Here is a 26,333-nt window from a genome sequence, read left to right as displayed (position 1 = left end):
TTATTCTTCTTGAAGAAAGCTGCAAAATTAAAGTCATTCCACACGCGGGGAACACAGAGATTATTGCTGTTGTCACACAGCAGAGAGCTGACAGACAAAATCAGCTGAATAAAATTCACCAAGGGTTGCAGAGCTTAGAAGTAAAGCAAAGAATGAAACCCAGAACTGCTCTTTTCAGTTTCGAGTACTCGTTTACACTTCTGTCACCAGACTGCCGGGACTCCTCCAAACAACAATAATTTAACATTATAATATGGTAAGGAGCTGTTACAATCTGAGTAAACACATCTTAGCTCACAAATTAAAATAATCATCGGTCTCTGCCTAATCCTGCTGCCACACACACACACACACACAATCCCTCTGCTGAAAGTCGCCCCGAACTTCAGGGGTCTTTTACAAGTTGATGATAAATGGCTTTTTATAAAAAGCTTAGAATAGGGTTCAATATCCTGCCTGCCTTCAGCCAGGGGAACTGAAAGATTACTGAAATGAAAAAGCAGCAATAAAATTACTGAAAATATTACAGTATTTTACCAAATGGACTCTTTCAAACACAACTATTTTTTTCCTTGATTTTTTTAAGGCATCTGTGCTAACTCCTCTACAAATCCCCACAAATTTTCTCATGGAAAACGTTGGTATGAAGCTTTGCAAGTTCCCAACACACAACCATAGCACGTGTCCAACTTCTGCCCTGCAGAAGTGATGAGCACAATCTGAGTGAAGTCCTCCAGGAATCAAAGGCACCTTCCTGCCTTAATTCTCAGCACCCATGTGCAGACTTCCAGTGGAGCTGTTTGTTTAAACAGATCTCATTTTCAAGCACTGATGGCTGCACAGAGATCTTGAAAGAAATCTGATTTATTATCTTTCAAGACAGACATCTGCAAACTGAAGGCCCAGAACTCTTGAACACTCCCCTGAAAGCTGCTGCCTTTCTCTGTGACTCCTGTCCCCCACCTCCACCACTGAGCATCCTGAAACTGCTGATTCTTCTTTTTTAAAAAAAGTGTCAAATCTATTCAAAACTTCAAATGTACCTCGGAGGATTGTAAAGGCAACAACTCACTGCAATTTCCCTGGACAGAAAATAGAAGTGGCTGGGTGATAGCCACAAATTGACAGTTCCTTCCTCTCCTCGCCATGATGCTCACAGTTACAAGCAGCTGGATGTGCCATAGCAAACTTTGGAGCACTCCCCAGCCTGCTTCAGGCTGAGCTGCTGTACAGAGATGAGAGGAAGTGAAATGGTGGATACACAACTGGCTGCAAAGAGGAAGAAAGTTCAGAGCACGTTTTGGGTGCCTTCCAGTGGCTCCAGGCAGGAGAGGATGGCTCCAGAACAGCCACGCACAAACCTTTGTTCAGAGCAGTCCAAAGAGAGGCAAAAATAGAGAGGGTTGTTCTGAGACAAGTCTGGTTCCCTTAATAATCACCAAGTCATAAAGCAGTTCCTTTGATTCAGAAATCCCACAAAGGTTCTCTCTATAGCAGAAAGCCCAGCACATAGTTGGGCTTTCACAAGAGCTCCTAATCCTACTCATAATTAGGGCAGAGGGACTGTTCCTGGCCATTTTTAATACTCTCAGACTGGAAAAGGGTGGCTACCCCAAACAAACTGCTATTCAAACTTCCACTTCCATGGAACTTGTGACTTACTCTCAACAGAAAGGAGGCATAAGGATGCAGCAAATCCTGAATGCAAGCAAAACAGCTTCTAGCACAGACCCCATGAAAGAGGAAGGCTGAAAGCAAAGATAAACTGGAAAAGCTGTGACATTGATAATTTTTGAACATTTTTGAAGCTCCCCTTCACACCCTTCAAGTTCCTCCAAAGCACATCCACCACAGGAACAGGATGGACAGATCAGTTCTTACAGATTGTTTTACCTTTATCTATTATTTGTCACATAGTTCCCCCACACACACAAAAAGTAGACACAAATCTGTGCCATCAGCTCCCCACTGCCTTGTTCCCACATTTCTCCTCAAGCAGTATTATTGCAGATATCCAGATGTGCTTTGTGATCATCAAGGCCAATGAGCAACGAGAATTTTAGGCAATAAAATTCTTTGAATACAGACCAGTTTACTGCCTGTGTGCTACATGGAAACAAAACTTGAATCCTGAAGACCTCCAACTTTTCAGTTTTGAGTAGAAATTATTAACACATCTGTGATAGGACTGTTTACTTAAAGCAAAGTGCAAAACTAGAACTGATTTTTCCGCAGCGTTTCCACCTTGGCTCGTTCCTGCAGTATCTGTATATACAACATATTTTTGCACAATATCTACAGCATTTTATTGTGGTAGTGTGTTGTTAAGTTTCTTGTGTTATTCCCCCAATTTATGTATTGTTCTCCCCTATTACGTGTAAAATGGTTTCGTTCCCCCAGTTTTTCCCGCCACTGCTATCCCGTCAGCTAAGTTGCTATAGCAACTGCTATTCATAGTTGCCGATATGTAATTGCTCCTCCCCTTGGTTTCCCTTATAAGTGAAAGTTGTTTCCTCCCTGTCCAGTCAATCACTCCCTTTCTCCTCCCAGGTTTCGAGAACCTTCTCCTCTCTGGAGATGGTGCTTGGCTGGGGTCCCAGGACACCTCCTTTACCTTTTGATTATTGGTCTCCATGGAGTGTCAGTTCTGTGAAGTTCATCCCCTCACCTTTCCTGATTGGCTCTGTCTGTACCTACCCCCTTGCTTTATAATCCTGTTTTCACCCCCTATGAAAAAACTTTTTCCCGGATGGTTTCCCGGTGTTTGGATGCGGCATCACCGTCAATAAACCGATGTTTAACCCCCGGGAAATGGTCAGCTCCGTTCCTCCCCTATACCAGCAGTGTGAGCCAGTCCGCAGCCAGCACAGCCCGAGGCCCTCAGACGCCGAAGGGCTCTGGCCAGGAATTGCAGAGGGGCGTCGGCCTTTCGCCCTCAGCTAGTCGGATTCTAAACTTCGGGCCACATACGTTCCCCTCCACATTTTATGAAATGCATACCATGCTCGTGACAGAAAGGAAGGAAGGAAGAGGCTTTACCATGGAGAGGTGAGCCAGAGGGGCTGCTGGACAGGCCGGGCACGGGGCTGCAGCGCCCGCCCTGCTTCGACGTCAGCTCCTGCTCGATCTCCTCCAGCCCCGCGCTCTTCTGGAAGCGGCTCATGCGATTGACCACCCGTGGGGACATGTGGGTCCTGACACAGGGCTGGCCCCCGTAGGGGTTGATGGGGAACACGTGGGAGGTGCCCCGGAGCGTGCTGACCACCACCCAGCGGCAGTCGTGGCTGAAGGAGATGTCCTGTACCTGCAAAAAAAGGGTGACACGGGAATGAAGCCACCAACGTGCATGTCTCCAACACAGGGGTCGTGTCTCAAACACAAATCTGAACTGGAAATGGCAAAAAAAACCCCCTTCACATTTAGGCAATAACTTGAATTTTGGTGCATTTATCAATGGACTTACTATTCAGTATATACACTGTAATTCACAGTTCCAAATTGTGTACACTTTTCAAAATATTCTGAGATTATGACAACAAACCATGCTGCAAAGTGCTGCAGAAAGCCACAAGATCTTGATGTAGTTTTCAAACAGAATTTTGTTCTAAAAAGAGCTGGGAAACTGTTTCAATTGCATGTTTTGTATTTGCTTGTTTAATCTTCAGAGATTGCCCAAAAACGGGAAAAGGGAGGGATGAGAACAAAAGAGAGAGATCTCACCACTGGGCCTGATTTTGACAAATACTGGCACAAGTCTTATTTTAGCTTAAAATGGTCAGTTTTGAAGCAAATATAAAAATACAGTTAAACATTTTCCACTAGGGTTACTCCTTGCATAGATCTCAGATACGAAGTCCAGAAGGATTTAATTCTCTTTCAAGTGTGCTTTACACAACGCTTTGATGGAAAGCAAATTCTTGTTCCTGAAGGAATGCTTTAAAAGAGAGATTAAAGTTTGTTTCCAAGCCCGTCCTGGCAGACAACTCAAGAAAACAAGTAGTCAAAGTTAAAATGATTTATCATAGAGCAAAAAAGTCCTGAAACAATTCTTCCAAAAATGTTTTCAAAGGTAAAAGCTGACTAAAAGGAACCGTGGACACAAGTGGGATTTACCACGGCAAACAAATATATAGAGGAAGGATTAGTTTTCATTATATTATTAAACAGCATAAGCTAAATAAAATTCTTGAAGATTTCACTGAAGCCAGTTTTACAATGCACTAGGTACTCAAATTGGAGTAAACACTGATAAAATCTTGACAAATATTCCAGAAATGCACTCCAGCTATTCCAGACAAAAGCAGCAAAGTATTCATCCAAGTGCAAGTTTCCAACTGAGCCTGAAGCCTCGGAGATAAAAAAAGGATTTAAGTCTGGTGGCTTGTGACAAGGTATTTGATTGGCAGACTGTCACTACACAAAATGCTTCATCAACATTACCGAGATCAACGAAAACCAGCGCTGCACACCTGCTCCCTTCAGTCCTGTGGCACCCCCAAGGAGGCAGCTCAGAGCTCCCAAACCCGACAGCTTTGGTGTCCGGTTTATCTCGGCTGTTTGAGGGGCCTGGAAAGGCCCGGGGTGGCCTTGGGGCAGCCGCGTATCAAAGGACGAGAAGAGGCTTCAGTTCTTCTTTTGGTTTTTATGTTTATTAATTGTTTATCTAAAAGATGTTCTTTCAGCCACCAGAGATCTGCTCAGCAGTCAGCCATGGGCACACTGTGCCGTCCCCCGGACCGCCACGTATCTTTATACCCATAGTTACGTATACAATATTTATCATTTTTCCCCAATACCATCTATTCTTATAACTCGGTGTACTCTCAGTAATAACCAATCCAAAGGTGCCACCGTGGCCAAAGAAGATGGAGGAGAGGAGGAAGAAGAAGGAGGACAGGACACACCCCAATTCCTCCATCTTACTCCTCTAAACCCCCCTGTACATAAATCCTAAACCCTGTTTCTCACTCTCTAATTAGCTAATCCCTTCACCATTCACCCGGTGAAGCCCTCATCCTTGTCGTCTCCTGTGTGGGGTTAAAGCCCAGCTACCAGACACTTCTGGAACATTCCAGGACTCCCGAGCCCCCCAAGGTGGTCTCGGAGGCTCAGCATCTCAGGACTGAGATATTGAGATCCGACACTTTGGCACTCCAGGATTCAGCTCTGAGCACCAACAGTGCAGCACTCGGAGCTCTGAGCTGGCTGACAAAGTGTTTCACCTTAACAGGTCGCTCAGAAGGGATTAGAGACCCCACAGGGATTAATAAGGGCTCCAAAAAAACCCCAAAGGCCGTGCAGTCAGGGAAAACAACGGCTCCAAGAGTATTTCAGTACTTGCTGTTAAAGTGGCAAATTCTCCTGGTCAAAACCAAACATATGAACTGTGTAAAAACTGCCAGTCTCAGTTACAACAGAACTATGAGATGACAGAAAAAAAATTCCATCTCACTGTAGCATGCAACAAAATGTGTGTTTCTACTTTAGTACTCAGTTTCCAGTTGGCACCCTGAGGGTTATGTTCTTTCAAAAACTACACACAACAGCCCTGGCAAATGACAACCCCAGCCAAGAAATGGGAAACAATCACTACAGGATGTTTTCTTTTCCTCAGTGTAAACATTACACAGAAAAAAGTATTCCTGATCTACAGGAAGAAAGTGTGGAACTCCGTAATCCCAAACGCTCTCTTTAAAAAAGTGCTCAAACAATGGCTGCAGTCAGAGCGGGCATCGTGGCCATGGCTGCCTGAAACATGGCTGAAACCTCAAAGGCAGAAGGGTTCTAATGCTCAGGAATAACATGGAAAAAGTGCTGACAGGAGAGTGTGCAATGAATAAAGATTTACAGGAACAGAGCTATGAAACCCTGCTCAGCAGTGCAGAGTATTTTGGAAGCTGCAGTTCCTCGTGATTCGCCTCTTGCTCACTGCTCTCATTTGTCTTTCACAGACCCAGGAGGAGCAGCAGAACCACAGGCAGTCCAAGGAGCTGATTCAGAGAATATTTCCAATTGCAAGGGCATGAATTAAACACACTCACACCAAACCAGCACAAACCCATCTGTGCAACGTGAAGGAGCCCAGGATTCCCCAGGAGAACTGGAAGAAGGCTTGGACCAGGCTGAAAGGACAATGCTCATCATGGCAGTCTCAGAAACAACTGCAAAAATCAGCTGTGTCCATGAATAAAGCTCTATAAATTATGCCTGGGCTGTGCTGTTCCCCACCACGTTCCTGTACATTACGCCGAGTTCTCGACTGCTCAGAGTATAAACAAACTGCACAGTGGCCCATTAGTGGTTTTCAAGTTTATGCTAAGCGTTGCAGTTTATTGCTGTTCTTTAGGTTAATGTACTATTATTTCACGTATTTATAATATATTTCTGGATTTGTTGTTAATTATGATGTAATGTTTAGATACCAAAGATCAATCAAGACCCCATAGTGTTTACAGATATATGTTAATAAAGTACAAAGTACAGCAGATCTCTCACGATGCAAAGTTTATTCCATAGCCCAAGGTCAATGTCACATTTAATACTCATGTCTGTATTTTAAAATTTTATCTATCCTCTTCTGTCTGGACCAGTAAAGGGAATTACAGACCTGAAATTTTGTTTAATTTGGGAACCTATAAGATGTTTTCAAATCCTTTTCAGTCTAGACTCTCCATCTTTCTTGCAGGCTCCCTTCAGGTACTGCAAGGCCACAAATGCACCACTCCAAAGCCTCTTTTGCAGGCTGAACAATCCCAATTCTCTCAGCCTTTCCTCATATGAGAGGGGCTCCAGCCCTCTAAACATTTTGGTGGCCTCTGGACATCCTCCAAAAGGCCAATGTGCTTCCTGCCTTCTCCTGTGTCCCTCCAATTACTCTTCTGTGCTTTATAACTTCCACTTCTCTATTTCCCTGTGCTTTGAACATTATGATGTAAAATCCTCCAGAAAACTGAATTAAAATGTAGCTACCACTCAGAGCCTGCCCTGAGTGACACAGTCAGGTAATTTAATATACAGAGTCCTCCAAGGACACAGCACATGTGAGCAGCTCCCCTGAGGATCAACTTTCAATACTGCACAGATCAAAAAATAATTTCTGAATCACAGAATCACAGGATGGGTTGGTTTGGAAGGGCCACAGAAGCTCATCTGGCCCAAGCTCCCTGCTCAAACAGGGTCAGCCCAGAGCACCTGGCACAGGACTGTGTCCAGGTAAATCACATAACACAAAACCAACCTCACAGTGCTGAACCCTGGATTCCAACAATCATGATCAGAAATAAACCACATTTTTATCTTCTTAGCACTCTTTTTCCTTCTTACCACCCCTCTGTCAGTTGTGTGGAGCTACACCAGGTGCAATCTGTATATTCTGCATTTTACTGCATTTAATTAAACCTGGAGAGCAGGAGCAGCAGTGCTGCAACAGGAACGTGACCTGTTCATGATCACTGTGCTGTGTCACAGAGAAAAAACACCCAGATTTGAAGCACAGGACTCAAGTATTGAATTATGCTGTACAGGGAGATGGCAGAAAGAAAAAACCAGTATCATTAAGCAATGAGAAAGAGCAGCAGTCCCGAGGAGGTAAGGGTCAAAATAAATTAGAAAACTGGTCTGTATGTGAATTTTTTTGGCTGAGAAAATTAAGGAAATGATGTAGCAACAAACATAAATGAAAAAATAATAAAATCATGGTCTACACAATATGATTTATCAGACCCACACAGACCCAACTGTGTCTCCCCAAGTCCTCAACAGCGATTTCAGCTCTGTGTAAAGCAAGGGCAGAATGTGGGCACAGGAGAGATCCAGAGCTGAGCTCTGTGTCCATGTCTGAGCCTGCAGATGCTGCTCTGGGCTCAGCTCCCCAGGGCAGCCAAGCTGCAGTCAGAAGCAGCAGCTTCTTCTTGGCAGCTCTCATCTGACACTGATCAACTTCCCAAACCAATCTTGATTATTTCAAGCCCATCCCCAGCTTCTTTCCTAGAAACAAGGAAGCCTTCCCAGTTTTACAGAGTCTGTTTCAATAACTGCAACTATGAGCACGTCACAGACAGGAAGGGATTTCTCAAGGCCATGAAGGCTCACATCCAATACCTGGAAGTTGTTCCAGTGTTTCACTACCTGGGCACAGGGTGTGACACAACCTTGGGCAGTCTCTGTGGAATCACTTCACTGAAACATTCCTGCATTCCCTGGAAAAGCCTCACACCAGCAGCCAGGCTGGAATGTTTTTATCATTCCCCGTTCACCTTCTCCAGCTGAAGGCAGTTCTAGCTGCAGTTTGGGAGTGGGAATAACAAGAGTCTGACAGAGTACAGGATTACAGAGGGGCTGGCCAGCAGCCAGCTGATGCTATCGTTCCGTTTATTTGTCCTAGGCTGAGATAATGCTGTTTTCAGGGATTTTGTTTTTGCTGTTTACAATTTCAGATCAAAGAGAAAGGATCATCAGGTGACAGGCTAACTTTCATCTGCAAGTAAATGAGCTTCCTCAGTTCAGAACATGCTATGCCTTCATTAAAAACCTTCCAGAATGCTCTTGGGTAAAAATATGAGTGCAGTAAGTGTTGCCTCACAATGCAGGAGCTGGAGGACAAGCAGATGTATCCTTAACCAAAGTGTGCAGCACATACACGTGCACATTTCTCCTCTTTCCAGCTGAACTGTGCAAGCACAGATCCTCTGAGAGGTTCAGCTCTGATTCAGTAAAATACAGCCAGCCCTTGCAATGGACCCTCCTGGTGTTACCCAGTGCTGCTCTTTCTCCTCTTAAGGGAAAAAAATAAAATAAAATCTAGAGCACAAGTGGCACTCAAAGGCTGAAAGATCTTAATCTGGTACAACCAAACAGGGGTTCTGTCTGTGCTTGCAGAACAGTGACCTTGGGACTCAGTGAATTATCTGAGCACTCCACATTCTGCCATGGAAATTGTCTTCACAGCTCCCTCCTGAGGCAGAGGCCCACCTTCCATCCCAGCCCATCTCCATCTGAGTCACAAAAAGGAGATTTTGGGAAAAGTGGGTGAAGCTCTGTCAGCCAAAATCTCACATACAAAAGCAGAGCTGATTTCAGCAGGGACATTAAAATCCCACATATAACATGGCCATAATGATGATGTTTAAACAATTTATAATGGGTACTAGCTAAACAAATTCTGACACTGATAATCACTCATGTCCATCAACACAAATTAGAACTTTTTATAGCTCCAGTACAGAAGGTGACCTTTAAGACCATTGGCCTTGATTCACAGTTAGTTTTAAACCAGAGGGGAAAAAAAGAAAAAAGGAAAAAGGTCTGGTAGCAAATGTATAAATACTGTTCTAACCAGACAGGAGGTACAGAGGCTCCCAGTGTGGGCTGCACTCAGAGTTTTATATTGAACAGCCTCCAAAATTCCTGTCTAATGCTCCTCATACATGAAATTCACACAACAAAAGAGCAGCACCAGCAAACTCTCCTCTCATTGAACAGCTACAAGTGCTGTTATTCCAAAAGAAAAAAAAGTGAAACAATCCCTCATATTATATAAATATTTCAAACTATGTGTGTTGAGAATCACAGGTACCAATGCAATATTGTTTAATTATCCAGGGAGCTGTGAAATCCACCAACACACCTCAGACTGGTAAGAATTTTCTCCATTTTATGCCATTCCAAAAGCTATACTGTTCACATCCCAAAAGAAAACTGTGTGGCAAACTAGGAAAAAATTTTACTATGTTGATTCTGAGAATTTTAATGCAATGCTTTCACAGAGATGCTAATACTATATCCCAAAAAAACATGTATCAATAAGGGTTTCTTCTCTAAAACATGTTCTGTTTGGTTTCCAGTGTGTGCCTTGAAAACAAATTTATCAGCTGTAAAAACCAGAAGAACATCTTTGTTCCTCATGACTGAAGTCCTGTGCTTTGGGTTTCAGTACTGAGTCTTTGTATGAAGGGAGAACAAAAATAACTCTAAAACATTAAACACCTTATAGAACGTGCCCAAGTAGATGGCAGAGTATGTGCATACACACAGATCTCACTGCTCTTTGTAATATTTATAAAAACTACTTGTTAGAACTATATATATTATCCCAAATGAACAGTTTTTCCTAATTTCCTCTCACTTTCCAGATTGGTTATTCCTTCTTATAGTAAATCATTGCCTGTAACAGCAATTTCACTTTTCCAGAATGGCAGCAGGAAAGCTTTACAGTATTTAAACTACCAGAAATGTAAATTCACCCAGATCAAAACTTGATCAACCACTGCTAAGCTCAATAAAGCTTTCACATTCCACTTGTTACAAAGGTATGGTGAGAAACTTGAGGCAAACTGCTCAACTCACTGTAAAAACAAGGTTTGAAGGAGCTGTAATCAGGTACCAGAACCAGCCAAAGCTCCCAGTGCCAGGGTGACAATCCCAGAGCCCCAGGCTGTCCCTGTCACTGTGCTTTACATCTGTGCTGCCCGTGTGTAATTGCATCAGCAAGTGCAACACATTCCTTACCCTGTGGTGACATTTTTATTCCTGTGTTTAAAGCAGGTTCCTCAGCAGTTCCTCATGCTCCAAAGGTGAGGCTCTGCCATGAGGACTCGAGCAGAACTCGCTGCTGCCACAGGCACAGCCCTGCCAGTGAGAGCAGATCCCTTTTCCTCACCTCACAGCAAATCACTTCACTGAGCATTGCTTAAAATACAATTCCAGACTTCCCCACCCTTGGACAATATCCTGACTTAGCCCTCCATCTCTGACAGGGGGGTTTTTCAACGGGGAAGTTAAACTGGGGAGTCTCTGCAGGTTCCTCCACAGTGCCAAGAAAAGTTAATCACAGCCTTTTGATTAACTCTTCCTTTCAACTCTTTAATTGTCTGTCTGTGGCTTTTACCACCAGAGTCAGGCAAACGCTGACAGTTCCCTCACGGGCACGAGACAAATGTTGAACATGTTACATGAGAAAAGGTTAAGTGCAAACACAGCCAATAATCAGAGCTCTTTGGAGGCAGTGCCAGATCTGAATAAATCTGACAGCACCTCATTGCAAAGGGCAAGAATTTATTATTGTCCAGGTTAAACGCTCTGCTCTTATCCCTTCTGTGGCTGGAGCACAAGAAAGGCTCTTTGTGTGCTGAAACAAACATTAAAGTGCCAACATACACAGAATGTATAAGGTGCCTGGGGATTATTCCTCAGCAAAGAGTTTCACTTACTTTGGCTTCGGTCTCTCCCCTGTGAAGTGTGTACAAGTGATGGACGGCACTTTGTGATGATGACCAAGGATGTGTCAGGATTTGGAAAACATGGAAATCATGGCCTAGTGTGTCAGTGGTGACCAGCAACATCCCTGGGGAAAAAAAGAGAAAAAAAAGAAACACAAAAGCACAAGAGATTAATCACTGCAAAAGAAGAGGCTTAAAGTGCCTGTCTAAAAAACACTGAGTGTGGCTTACATTTGGGGTTTGGAAACAGAAGAAAACACAGAAAATTACTGAATTGAAAGGGATTCACCTCATAAAAATGAATCAAGACTTCAACTGAAATCATATTCACAGTACTACTACTTAAGTATTAATATATTAAGATAGTATTACAACACAAATCTATAAAAACATCTGAAAAATCTGAATATTCCAACTAAATCTGAGAACTGTGTGACCAATATGAGGCATTGAAGTGATGAATGTTACAGCAAAACCCCAAAATGCTCTTCCCTGGGCAAGAGCCAGTCTGAAAAAGATTGATGTCTCCACAATAACAATTTTTGGAAGAAGAGATTATCGAAATCCAGCCAAAACAGCCCATACCAAAACAATCCTGAAGAAGCATCTTCCTTATAAATGAAAGGAACTGTCTGATTTATTGGTGAAAAGCAGAGTTAAGAGCTTCAAATTAAACACTAAATGAGGTACCAGGTTCATTGGAAACAGGTCACTGGTGGAGGCACTGAAATGATTCAATCAGAGCAACAGAACCACAGTAACTTACATTTGCTATTTACATTTTTATCCCACAATGTCTCAGCCCACACCACAACCCAGTTTTTTACAATGATACTTGAAGTCAATTTGCCATAAATTTATAGCAATTTATACAAAAAATTAAGTATTTTTGTACACACAAGGACAATACAGCATCATGGCAGAACTTAGGATTACAGTAACAAACTACAGATTTATTTTGCTGTTATTAATGAAATTTAATAGGTTATCACCCAAATTAACCCTCTGACATTCAGTTAACAAGTACAAAGTGATTTTAGCAGTTTAATAGTGACATTCTAAATCATTTTCAAGGTACTCATCTATTAAAGAAAAACCAGGAATTCCCACTTGGGTCTGTTGCAACATTTCTCCACATAAAGCACAACTGAAATCTTTTATCCTGCAGGAAGAGATCTTAGTCCCCATGTTTTACATGACATTTATTCAGAGGATACATGGTTATCTTATTTCTGCCATAAACCAGTGTCCATTGCCTTCATTTATTTACAGGTGATACCAGAAATTGCTTTTCCCTCTGCTGCCCCAGATACCAACAGCACACATTTGAAACCTCTCACACATTACCACTGATTTCCTACCTTATGACAATTGTAAAATTCTAGTATTAAACTGTAAAATTCTAGTATTGAACTGTAAAATTCTAGTATTAAATGGTAAAATTCTAGTATTAAACTGTAAAATTCTAGTATTAAACTGTAAAAAGCATGCCAAGCAGCAGAATAAAAATTAAGTGTGATCAGCTTTTCTAGGGACACCATTTCATCACTAGCTTGGTATCCTGAGTGCTCTCCCTCCGTGGCAATGCTGGAATCCAAGAGATTGGGTCCTTCAGGCCCAGAAAGAAAAATTTCTGTCTTTGCTTCCTGGTTTTTAGGCCCAGAAAGAAAAATTCCTTTGGCCTCAGAGGCTGAAGGCTTGGCCCTGTGGGTCCCATGTCCTGAAACCTCACCCAGGGTAACACAGCACCCTCAGAGCCTGCGTGGCACCAACAGGGCACACTCAGCTTCTCCAAAACCTCTGAAAGAAGGATCCTGTGAAGGCAAACACTCCATTCCAAGGTGCTGAGACCCACCAGCAGCAAGGTACAAAATCCAAATTACTCTCAGAGACACAACTGCCTCCAAGCTTCCCCTGAGCTTGACCACTGGGGCTGGCAGGGCCGGGCCCGGCGCGGCCACCCACGCTGCACCCAGGCATTTCCTGCAGCTCGCACAAACGCAGCAGCTCACATCTGAGCTCAGCAAGATTCCCTCCAGCAGACACACTTTTACTGTTCCCGGCTGTTCCTCCGGCCCCGAGTGTTAGAAATGAAAGGGAGTTTGTTATGGAGCTGAGAAATCCGGGAGAGCGCTGGGGTATTATGTTTGGGCGGTAAGGCATGTGAGCTGAGGTTGGTCTGGATGTTAATGTTGGCTTAACTGGCAATTTCCTTGATTTGTAGTGACTGTGTTGATAGGAAATACAGCTCAAGTTGCTCCGGTGCGAGGCAGCCAAGCCTTTCGTGTGGGATTATGCACACAATTTGCATTAATTCTGTTCTGCAACATCACAAACTACACTTCCCCTCCAGTGAAGTGTGCGGTCCTCAATAATATATAGCATTTCCAGCAGAGAAAGCTGGAAGCAAAGAGGGGTTTGTGTGCTGGAATCAGGCTGCTGCTGTTACTGGAGTGAGGATATTCCAAAAGATCTAATTCAACCCAGTAAGAATTTATCTTCTCTATTCCCATGCTTGTCTCTCCTCATGCTTTAGACAGCTTTATATAGACATGGAGGTGCTTTGGGTCCTTTTGTGCTCTCTCTTATTCCTGATGGAAAGGACCTTTGGAGAAGGAGAAGCTGGAGGAAATGGATCCATGAGACTTCTCTGAATACTGAGCAGACAAGCTCTGCAAACAGATGCTTTTTCCTCCCCCAAGGCTTGAGATATCTTTCATACACACAGACCCAAGGCTGAGTGCACCCAGAGCTCCCAGCAGAGCGTTCTTCCTGTGGATCCCAGCGCACGGCACGATGCACTCAAGATGGTAAAAAACCCCTAAATCTGCCAAAAATCTGTCTGGAACTGGAGACAAAACGCTGTGTAATGATCCCAAGCCATTGAAAACACAGGATCACCATCCTTGCTGTCCATGCAATCCAGGGGTGTTCAGCTCAGCAGGATCTGGTTTCCAGCACTGGCGAGAGCCGCAGGTGTCTGTGGGCAGCACGGGCAGGGCATCACCCCCTGCTCCTCACAGGCTCCTTCCCAACCCTCAGTGCTGTCACCAGGCACAGCAGGGCTCACTCTGGGCACAAACACCAAAACTGTGGCACAGGAGCCCCCAGAACCCATGGTGGTCCCTGTTTGTTCCTACAGTGACACCCTGGATCCCAGAGGCACAGCTGTGACATTCACCCGAGTACCTGCAGCTCTGAGCAGCTCCAGATGATGCTCCCAGCTCTTGGTTCCATGTGTGCTTTGCCTTTGGGATTTCTGGGTTTGGTTTGGGGTTTCTCTTCTCTGTTTTTGCTAACTTGAAGGAGTACAGAGGTGAAAGATAATACATTTGTGGCTGGAAAGGAATTGACTTAAAAATAGAAAGATGAGTGGTATCTGATTTGGCAGTTTGTGTCTAATCTAAACTCCTGCTGCCTGTCTCATTTGGAATAAATGCATTTATTAGATGAAAGCCCAGGGAAAACAGGCCCTTCACTTGTATTAGAGACTCTTTTTCAGTAAGTTAAAGGAGGCCCTTTCACACCCACATTTACATTTGAAGTACAAATATATTCTGGCAGCACTTGTATCAACACGGAGGTCCCAAGCACAACACCACAGATGGGAAAGAACGTGTATTTATAAAACAGCATTCTGAAATCTCTTCCTCGCCCCTGTTATTCAAACAATAAATCACCCATGTTTCAGAACACTGGGCTGGGGTTTGTGGTGGGATTTTCCAGCTCTCATTACTTCACACTGAAGAATCCCAGTTTTCCATTATCACAGCTCAGCCATTTTGTTTCTCTCTCCATCTCCCTGCAGCATCCCAGCAGGAATTCCTAATCCCAGTGGAGAAACACGAACCAGAATCCTGGTCCTACCTCACTTTCACTTTCAAGTGCAGGAAACTTCAACTCAAGCTTCTGAAGAGACCTTGTGACAGTTTTCCAAAAGTCGTTTAGAAGGAAATACAGGTTAAAGCCATGCTAAGTTCAGTCTGAATGTTTTCTCCTATGAGGGACTTTATGGGTGAATAATCAGAGATGAAAAGTGAATAATTCTTGAGGATTTCCTGCTTATTTTTCCAACTGGCATTAATCCCTGTTTAACAGATAACAGCTGAAATCCGTTGGAAGTCCTGCATACACAGGACCCAGTGGAAATTTATGTGTAAACCAGACTTCATTTAGTATATATCTCATTGCAAAAATTCTGATTTTGCTTATCCACAGTACGAGGGTGCAGCCAGATTAAATTAATGACTGTTTTACTGTGTGGTTGTTTTAAGTCCACAGAGATGATTAAAATCCAGTTTCAAAGGAAGAGATATCCTAGACAGGGAAAAAAAAAATAGCAAAGCTTTGTTTTACCTGCCCTAATTTACAGCTTCCTACTTTTCCTGCATTCTGTTTGGGGAAACAATCAGCTTCTTTCAGGATAGAAATAAAAACACGAGGAATATATGCATAAAAGGAAAAACCAGTACAGATGTAGACTGTGGCTTAAGAGCTATTTCTGCAGTATCAGAAGACTAAACCAGACTCTGGCCTGGCCATAAACTAAGCCCACGCCCTAAATGAGGTGCCAAGCCACAAAAAGCATTTGCGTCAACTGGGAATACAAGGAAAAGAAAAGGCTGCTAATTATAGGGGCTGGAAGCGGAAGGGGAGCGCTGGGAGCCGAGGCTGCGCCGTGTTTATCTGGGAGCTTCCTCCGCCGTGAGCCCGGGCCAGGCTGGCACTGCAGCTCTGAGGGGACACCGGGCCCAGGCTGGCACTGCAGCCCTGATGGGACACCGGGCCCAGGCTGGCACTGCAGCTCTGAGGGGACACCGGGCCCAGGCTGGCACTGCAGCTCTGAGGGGACACTGGGCCCAGGCTGGCACTGCAGCTCTGAGGGGACACCGGGCCCAGGCTGGCACTGCAGCTCTGAGGGGACACCAGGCCCAGGCTGGCACTGCAGCTCTGACGGGACACCGGGCCCAGGCTGGCACTGCAGCTCTGAGGGGACACCGGGCCCAGGCTGGCACTGCAGCTCTGACGGGACACCGGGCCCAGGCTGGCACTGCAGCCCTGATGGGACACCAGGCCCAGGCTGGCACTGCAGCTCTGAGGGGACACCAGGCCCAGGCTGGCACTGCAGCTCTGAGGGGACACCAGGCCCAGGCTGGCACTGCAGCTCTGAGGGGACACCGGGCCCAGGCTGGCACTGCAGCTCTGAGGGGACACTGGGCCCAGGCTGGCACTGCAGCTCTGAGGGGACACCCGGCCCTCAACTCCCCAGGGCAAATTCGAGAGCGCTGGGAGAGCCGGGCAGCCCCACCACATCCCATCTGCAACACCTCCCTAATTGCAGAGCTGTTGATTGCTTGCATATAAATGAATCCCCCACAGCTTGGAGCTTCAGGAGCTTCCCTTCAGTTTTCAGAGGGTTTTCCACCTCCCTAAACTGTGTCACTCTGCCAGCACTCACTGAAGGATCCAACTCCTTCAAGCTGTGTTGGATTTCTGTTCCAAACACCAAGGGCACAAGTGCTGGGGATCAGGCACACATCTGTGGGGAGGAAATGTGGATCCATGGACAGACTGGATTTAGGAATGCAACCCTCCGATTTCCATGCCCAGTCACGGAGAGACCAGTCAGCCACTGCACCAACTCACTGCTTGTCCAAAAAGTGATTAAAAATATGAACTCACACTTCAGTTTGGAAATCTGCACTGGGACCCCACACAAGGCTGGTCCTGAGCTTTGGAGGGTCCCAAATCACAGGCTCAGAGTGCTCAGTGACTTAGAGCAGCTCCTGGTTCTGTCCATACGGATTCCTCCTGGCACTGCCACCTTCCACAGGCTCCCTGGGACAGGATTCCTGTCCCTCTGAGCTCCCTGGGCTGAGCAATTGCATTCATGGGACAAAGGTGACGTGGCCCATGGTTTTCTGAGGCACCTGGACCCAGAACAGCAGCTTCATTTACACCCATTCAACCCCTCTCCCAGGCAAGTGAAAATAAAGCCAAACATCAGAGCAGCTCAAGCCCTGGGTACTCCCAAGTGGACCATGTGCTGCAGTTACAAAATTTGGCCTCAAAAAAACCTTAACTAAATAATGAAATTCTGATTTTAGCAAAATTCACCGCAAAATAAACGCAAGCACGTAAAGATTTAATGTAAATATTTTAAAAAATCCCAAGAAGTCAAAAGAAAGACAAGCAAAATAAAATATTATTTTGTGAATAAATAACTCCCTATGACTCCTTTAACTCCTAAAATAATCCATGGCTACAGCTCTTCCTTCACAACCAGCCCAAAGTGCAATTCCTGATCAATCATGAAAGATTCCTCCTTTTGGTGACATGGGACAGAGGGACACAACATTTGTAACTGCAGCTCATCAAACTGCCTTAATTTGAACATATTTGTCTTCCAAGGCAATAATTCAAGATGAAAACCAGAAGAAAATGAACAGAAAAACTGAAGAATTATTCTGTCATTAAATAATTACAGCTTGATTGACTCTCCAGAAGTGTTTTCCTGCCCACTTTCTCTGATCAATGGGAAAAAACTTGAGCAGAGATGTTCCAATTTCACCCTCTTTAACGATTAACTCAAGGCCACTGTCACATTTCAATATAGAACATTAAAATAATCAGAGCAATTTCAGGTCTGTTAAAGGTGCAGTCAGGCATCCCAAGGGGGACACAGTTTAATCTGTTTTACTGCTGGCCCAACATTAATTTTCTTGTTATTAATGGGTGGAAAATCTCTTTTGTAGCCAAGGAAGCGTAATTATTTTAAATTTTCAATGTCTTGCACTTCACAGCTCTCAGCTGCCAAGCTGGCAGGAGCAACACTTCTGGAAAGCAGATCATTTATTTACCACACTTAAAAGAAAAAAAAAACCCCAGATATTTATAAACCAGCACCATTTTTTAGCTGTTTACTAATTGAGAATCTTATTTGAAAACTTTCCTCTTTGACAGTAACATTGGAATGTACCTGCCCTATTTCACTGATTTAAAAGCTGGTCCTACCTCCAAATTGGGTGAGGATTTAGCTATAGCTAGAGAAATGTTTTAATCATTGTATTTTCAGCTTAAGGGCTTTTACTGAAAAATGCTGTGTCTTTTGCTCCTTCTAGAAGGGTGAGAAGCCAGGATCCATTCCTGCAGCTGGAAAATCCCTCTATGCTGCATTTGAGGGTAGAGAAAAGCTTTTATTGGGAAAAGCTGTCCCGGGAGAAGACCACCAGGAAGCTTAGGTAACAAAATGTCCTTTTCAGAGGCTCTAAGGCTACTTACTTGCCTTAACAAATGGGAAGTTGAAGCAGAAGCCCTAAAAGATCCAAGGGGATAATTCTCATCTTTCCTGGCTACCCACAGGGTTTGTTGTACATATAGTTCTTGGCAGTGCAGCCTGACAGGGAAACCAGGCCCAAACCTTCCAAAAACAGGAGTGAGTGATTGAAACAACCTTTGAACAGACATGAAAACTCCTACACTTCACTTGCCTCCCAAAGCAGATCCAGGGGATGGAGATGTTTGTACGGATGCTTCTGGAAATCCCACCTGGAGCCCACGAAGCTCTGCACTGACCACAGCAGGAATTCCCACAGGAACTGGGATCCCACACAATCCCCTGCTCTGGTGGGCTCAGAAGCTCAGCCCAGCTTCCAAAATTAAGTCATTACTGATCTGCATCCCTCGAGGCTCCCATGGAAAGTGGAACTCCAGAGGAAGAGCAGGAAATGTCCTGGCATCCTCCAGGACTCAACACCAAGGCTCCAGAATTATTGATCATATCTAAAATTTAGGGCTGATTTCTCTACACTGTATTTCATCTATAAATTGTGAAAATAACATCTCTACAGGTTTTCATGCTCCACTTATTCCCACGTTGCATCCTTGAGGCCTTGTGCCCAAAACACCTTCCCTGGGGAGCCCAGGGGATCTGGCCCTTCCTCCCCTCTGCAGGGGCAGCAGGAAGAAACTTCATGGGCTGAAAGAACAGATTGTCCACTGGATGTGGAGAACTTGCCCCAGTGCAGACAACAATGTATTTAGCAACTCAGCTTTAACACAAATAAAACATCCATGCTTTGATTTTAAATGTGGTGAAGTAAAGACAATTGACTGAAACAAAGCTGCAGTCAGTGGACTTTAAAACTACTCTCAAAATCACAAAAACAATTCCTGTAGTGTGGAGAGATGTGGATCATTTACACACAAGTTGGTTTTCATTATCACAGTTCATAAAGGCCTTTATACCTCTGATCTGCCCAAATGAAGGGAGGATTCTGCTCGTTTTTAACACAATAAAAACCTATAAAGGGATCCTCCCAAAACCCAGGCCTGAGCACCTGTGCAGCTCCTGTGCTGAGGACGATGGCATTAAGGGCTTTATCAGCCCCAGCAAGTAAAATTCTCAGTGAACCAGCCCTGCAGGCACCGTGTGCTGGTCACTGCCTGAAATTAGGGGTAAAAGTGGGGTTTCAGAGCAAGCAGCCAAGGACAGAATCAAAAGGCACCTCTTGTTTTGTTCTCTGTAATGAGCCCAGCCTGATTGCCAATGACCACTGCAGAATGAGCTGGGATGATGCTTCAGCCCTGGCTTCAAACAAAATCCTGCCTTGATGTTAAATAAAGAGCTCACAATGCTGGCTAAGTGCTGCTCTCACTGAGGAAGAGTTCTCTGCTGGTTTGTCCCCATCCCTCCTGCTCATCTCACACAGCAAAGAATAACACCACTTAAACAAGTGTTCTGCCATTAAACACCATTTGATCCAAGTGTCACTCTCTAAGTTATTGTCATCCCAGTACCTGAGCAACCCAAAGAATTTGATCACAAAAGAAGAATCCAGCAATTTGCAAAAATATCCTTCCTTCTGAAAAATAATCAGTTAATTTGGTTTTACATAAACATTCTGCTGCCCTTTAAATTACACAATCCCAGAAACTCTCTTAAGGAGGCATTTAATTAATATCTATTTACTATTCCAATTTAAGCAGCTGTGTTTATTTCACTTATTTATCTCATTTAATTAGCATTGCTCCACTTTAGGTATCATCCTTCTTCCAGAGCACAAAGCAAAATGACTGTTCTGGAACTGAGGATTCTCAGTTCACTGCACAGAGCTCCATGAAAATTCCCCTTCCAAGAAAATGCAGGCAGATGAGAATGCAGCTTTCCTGTCACAAAATCCCAGCGAACTGCACTGCACTGTTAAAGAGTTCTGACACAACAGATGGGGTGTCAGAATGACACCAACTGGTCAGCAAAAGTGAAAACATAAATGACAGACATTTAGTTTTATTCTCTGAAATGTGACTTCACCCTCCTGATCTTCATGGCGTTTGCTACATCTTAGAAATTGTTAATTTAGGCACTGGAAGCTGCTGATTCCCTGACCATTTCCCTGAGTCCTGCTGCAATCAGCCAGAACGTTATTTATCTGCAGATAATGAAATGTTAATTGTCAGATTAATCAGACCAATTAATACACAAGGTTTGCAGCTGCACCTGCTGCACACAGTGACGGTTCATTTCTAAAGAGGAAGGAGACAAACAGGTACTTTTGAGAAGTTTCTTACAAGTATTTTCAGATTTTACTTGATTTCACTCAGGAGAGAAGGTAAGATCACAAACTCTTCATTAGCAAACAAATAATAAGTTACTTTAAAAACCAGTGAAACGATTTTATTTCTGTATTCATGGACTACAATTTACTCCATGTGCCGATCCCCTGGATCCCTGAGGATCACAACCATGTGTGCACCTGGCTGACAGAAATCCCTCAGCAGTGGAAGAGGGACTGAATGTCCTCTCTCTTAGTAAAAGAATTGCTAGAGTTTGAAATTTCCAGCAAGGACAAATTTGAAAATTCCAGAAAAGACAAATTCCACATCCAGCACTCCACAGAGCAGGTCAGCTGCAGTGTCCCAGTGGGACCAGCCAGGGGACACATTCCCATGGGATTTCCTGCCTTGTTTACATCCACCCCAAACCCAGAAGGGTCTCTTACCACTGGGGTTGAAGGCCATGCAGCAAATGGGCTTCTCATGGGCAGGGAAATGGGCCACGATGCCGTCGCTGTCCGAGTCCTCGCTCACCAGCACCTGGGGACAGAGCACAGCCAGTCAGGGAAAATCCATTCACTGACCCTGGAAACCCCATTTCCTGACCCAGGGATTGCTGAGTAAGGTGTCACATCCACAGAGTCCCTGCCTGCCCCCTCAGCACCAACAACCCTGGGAGTTCTCTCACATACAGAGACATGGGACTGCTCTCATAACCAGAAAGGATTATCCACTCTATGCCTTCATTTATCCTATTTATTTCCTATTCATTTATTTCCTATTCATTTATTTCCTATTTCATTTATTTCCCATTTATTTATCCTATTCAAATTAGGGAAAATAGAAAAATAATCCTGTTTTGCTCCATAAGTTATTGCTGACTGCAAAAGAGCTCACCCCACCGTGCTGTGCAGGAATAAATAAGAATAAGAAGAATAAGAAAATGAAATAAGAATAAATAAGAATATTCAATCTGAAATGTGGAGGTATCCCAGGAGCTAAATCATTGCTAGAAAGAGTTATATAGGATACTTCATATGCAGCCTCTTCTACAGGATTAATTCAACATGGCTTTATTTGAGAAAAAATAAAAATTATAAATGCACTGCTGTTATCACTCCTGCAACATAAACCCCTGTGCAGCAGGCAGGAGCAATGGATGGCAACCTGATCCTGAAATATTTTTCCTCTGGAAATACGATACAAAGCAAAAAGTCACAACATCAAAAACTGCAAAACACCTAAGACTTAGAAACAGACAGATAACTTGAGAACTCAAAAAAGGCCAAATCTCTATTTGTATATTATGCTAACTGATCCCATGCTTTCAATTCTTTTGTCATTTACTGCTTAAAAATATCTTCTTGAAAAAAAGAAATACTCCAAAAGGAATTTTTAAAGATCTCTCCCTTTCCCTATAAAAGCTGATTTTCTGGTATAGCAAACTGGCCTTTGCAGATTCAAATTCAAGCATGTTCATCCCCTGTACTAACCAAGTAAAGCAAAATAAAAGGCAAAAATACCAACCATAAAAGCACCTTCATCACTCAAAAACTGAATGTGACACTCAGGGCTCCTTTCTATGGACAGAACTGGCTTTGGGAACACACAAGGAAACAACACTTCCTTGTGCATGGAAAGATGAAAAGATATTCTTCCTCTTCTTAAAATCAGCAGGAAAAACTAGAGCCTTTAGGAACAGAGAAAAGTGTTTTTTTAAAATACCAATCTATTGAAATTACCAGGATTTGTCAGGTCCTCCCCCTGCTCTTCTGCACTGCACTTGGGGATAACAAATACCACTTTTTACAATTCCAACACTACAAAGAAAGGAGGAAAAAAAATCCAAGGAATTGGACTTAACTCCATCATCAACCAAATGTCCCTCACAAAGATGCCACCACAGCAAGGCCTGGTTCCCATCCCAGTTCAGAGCTTGCACAGCTTTAAATCCCAGCACGATTTCCCTTTTTTACAGAACTTCAGGAAATCAAAACGACGCTGATACAACACCCGGTGCTTTGGGAACATCAAACCAGCCAGGGGAGGATTCTGTGCCCCTGCAAACAGCAGAGCTGGGGATTTTTCCTGGAAATCCAACCAGAGGGACAATTTCCCTAATAACACACACAGGGAGCTCGAGGGAGGCAGCTCATTCTCCCTCCCAGAGCCCACAGGAATCCCAAGGCTGCTGGATTTTCCTCCCTTCCCCAAGGTAGTGGGCTCTAACAGCTCTGCCAAAAAACCTTCCAAGGTCTCTCACTGAGAAAGGTTCAGAGATCCCAGCATGGCTCTGTGATCACAGAGCTGCAGCAGGATCCTCCTTGCAGAGCTCCCAGCGAGAGACCAACACTCAGAATTTTCCTGAAGGAGCCCTCGGCTGCTCCTGATGCCCAAAAATATTTTATCAGGAGTTCAACAGGATTTTCCCCAAACCTGCCCAGCCCGTGGCTGGCTGTGCTGAGCCAAACCAGCTCCCAAAGCAGCTCTGTCACAGCAGAACTCTGTATTTATCAAAGATTCATCACATAATTTATCAAATAAATTTATCAAAGATTCATCAAATCATCTTTATGTCACTCTAAAAGAGACAAAGCACCCAGGGCAGTGTTGTATTTACTATCCCAGCAGTGTTTGCTGCCAGGGCAGGGGAGAACTGCAGCCAGAGCTTTTTCCTCCCATGCCATATTTTCCTTCCTCTGTGGTATTTTCTGTACTGCTGAGCAGAAGCCACTCGTAATTATGACTTTAATTATTTTAATCTTTAAAGGCAAATTACACCACTTATCCCAGTGGAGACATGTTTTTAAATAAAACATGAAAGTAACACAAATAAAAATGGACCCAAATCTAATCAAGCAGGTCCTACTCTTAATACAATTAAGAAAAGAGTAATCCCATCATCATAAAAACAAATAGGTTTGGCAAGAATTATAAATATGAATATTGTATAACAAATATTTGCTGTACACTTGAGATCCCCGATGCTTTAAAGAGCTGGAGTTTGATTCACAAAGAGCCTCCCCCAAGTTACAGCCAAGGTCAAACTTCAGTGGAAAGGGGCTAAAAGTGATAGATCTGTGGCATTAACTACTGCTCTCCTTTTAATAGAATCCAGCATAAACTCAAACCAGCCTCACGCTCAGCCTGAACCATTTATCTGAGACAAAAATGTCTTCTTGACAAAAACCAGATCTCCTTTAATAAAAGTGAGGCAGACAGTATTATGCTCTGAGGGAATCCTGTTGCTCTTTTTATATTTATATATAAAAAGAATTCTTCTGTAATACACGGAGATATAAAAAGTGAAGAAAATTGAGGCCAAATCTCTGAGCATCAGAACATCACATCAGCCTTGGCCAGAGCTGCCCCTAAAATAAAAGCCCTGGTGTTAATGACCAGTGGAATTATGGCTGTACTTAAAGTTTTATTATTGAATATGCTTCACTCTCTGAGCTTCTTTTTGCTTCAGACCAAAACTTCCCAACAATTCCTGCTCCTGATAAGCATCTTGATTTGGTTCAATTGCTATCAGCTCCTCACCAAATCAAAATGAACTCTGAAAACTGTGGCTGCTTTTTCCCTGAAAATTCCTCTTTAATGCAATAAAAACTTAATAGGGAACAGGGAAAAAAAAAAAAAAAGCCCTGATCACATTTTCAAACAGGAACAGGAGTAGATCAACATGTTATCTTATTTTGCTGAGCTGTTTTGCAAATATTCCCTGCAATATTGCTGAGCTGTGGATGAGCTGCTGGGGAGATTGCACCAAGCACAAGCCCAAAGTTCTGGGCTTTGAACTGGCCACATCTTTCTCTGTCAGCCAACTGCTGGATGCTGAACAGATTCACATTCTGCCCCAAAACTGGTGACTTTTGAGCAAGGTCATTATTGCAGCCTGCACGTGGGTGGCCTGCAGTGGATGAATTAATTAAGAATACAGAAACAAAGGTCGAAAGAAAATAATTTTTCTTTCAAACCCAAGCCAATAAAGTCTTACACGTTTAATTCCAATTACTGAAAAAGAGGACATCTGTACAGCTTTAGGTTTATCCATTTCAACTAATTAAGGGATTCAAATAAATAGTCCTTCCATCTAACTGAAAAGTTTGCTAACACTTCATTAGAAGGAAATTTAAACAAGCACACAACCTTGTTAACATATTTTGGTTTACCACAAAGTTACTTGGGCATCTCGATAATTATTTTTATTCCTTTTACAAATATCTCCTGACAGCCAATGTCAATAATTCTGCATTCCTCTGCATTTATTTAATTACCTCATAATTCAAATTTTCTTAAAGTAGCACCAATTCTGAAAGTAGGAGCTATCACATAAACAACTGCTGGGGATGAGAGCTTTACATTCATAAGGTTTATTAAAAATACTTTTCCTGCAGATTTAATCCTGCAAGATTACATTAGGAGAGTTCTTTGGTCCTAAATTGTGGATTTTTCTGTGGTGAGTTTGCATTTCAGCCTCTGCCATGGCAGCACAGGGCAGTGAATGAGACACATCGAGCTCCCTCTCTCATCCCTCATATTTAATGCCTTTGAAATGCGAGAAATTATTAAAAAATTATTGTTAATCCTCCTGGTTTGTGTCTGAAACATTTCCCTTCGTCATCCTCCTGGCACAGAAATTGTTCTATTTGTACACATGCACAGAGCAGCTCAATCCACCTTTAGAACCTGTGTCTGTGCTTGAAATAAATGAAAAAGTACTTGGATCGTTAACTTGCAAAACTTTAGTCACATTTATTAAAAAAAATATGCCTCTCCAATCAAAAAAGTTCCTATTTCTCCTTCAAAATTATGTATTTGTCTGCCTTAGATTTATTGCTGTCTTCCATTTTCTTTCTCTTTTTAAAACATATTTTTATTTTTTTTACTGTATCTTATCTGCCAGGCATATTTTATTACTTGGAAAATGTGTCTTTCACTGCAACACCCAAATTCTCAGTCAGGCTGTGCAGGTGATAGAAATCTTTACTGACCTGAAGGAGCTGAGGTATTTATTTTACAGGAGGATGGCACTGATGATAGGAAAAGAATTCCTCCCTCCTTCTGGAATTGCCCTCAGCAGGGACAGGGCTGGAGCCGTGTGAGCTCACACCAACCCTGCTGAACGGGACTCAGGCATTTCCAAGTGCTCATTTAGCCCAGAAAATATTTAGTTGGAATTTTAAATTCAGGGTTTGTCAGTGAGAGGAGGAAGAGCCTGATGGGCACAGGACATCCCAAACCAGGCACCTCAAAAAGAAGGAGGGGTTGGTGATTCCACTCAGAACTCTTCTTTTCATGAATCTGAAAATTGAGGGGATAAAACAAGGGAAAATCCTCTCACTGAGAGCTTCAGCACTGGAATAGGAGATCCCCCACAGCAAAGTGGAGTCCCCATCCCTGGGAGGATTCAAAAAACGAGCAAATTTGGCAATTTGGTTTCATGGGAATGGCAGAATTCAAAGGCTGGACTTGAAGATCCTGCAGGACTTTTCCAAATGTCTGATTATGAAATCTGTGATTCATAATAACGAACTGATTATGAATCTGTGATTCTAT

The 26,333-nt window shown here is 43.4% G+C and overlaps 1 protein-coding gene across 10 annotated transcripts in view; it reads right to left on the bottom strand.

The window, feature by feature from the left end:
• Positions 1–26,333, bottom strand: part of BCAS3 (BCAS3 microtubule associated cell migration factor) — a 306,177-nt gene that overhangs the window by 220,288 nt on the left and 59,556 nt on the right. For all 10 annotated transcript variants that reach the window (XR_012583520.1, XM_074557124.1, XM_074557125.1 and 7 more), the window contains exons 13-15: positions 21,218–21,311; positions 11,208–11,341; positions 3,040–3,304 (exon numbers count right to left, since the gene is read on the bottom strand). Coding sequence is in view for 9 of the 10 variants with exons in the window: in XM_074557124.1 (XP_074413225.1) it covers positions 3,040–3,304; positions 11,208–11,341; positions 21,218–21,311 (493 nt within the window). In the remaining variant the exon portion in view is untranslated. The remainder of the gene's footprint in view (positions 1–3,039; positions 3,305–11,207; positions 11,342–21,217; positions 21,312–26,333) is intronic.

The sequence above is a fragment of the Zonotrichia albicollis genome, chromosome 22 (genome assembly GCF_047830755.1).
Source record: "Zonotrichia albicollis isolate bZonAlb1 chromosome 22, bZonAlb1.hap1, whole genome shotgun sequence".
NCBI classification, from domain to species: Eukaryota; Metazoa; Chordata; class Aves; order Passeriformes; family Passerellidae; genus Zonotrichia; species Zonotrichia albicollis.
This window is presented reverse-complemented; position numbering and strand designations above follow the sequence as displayed.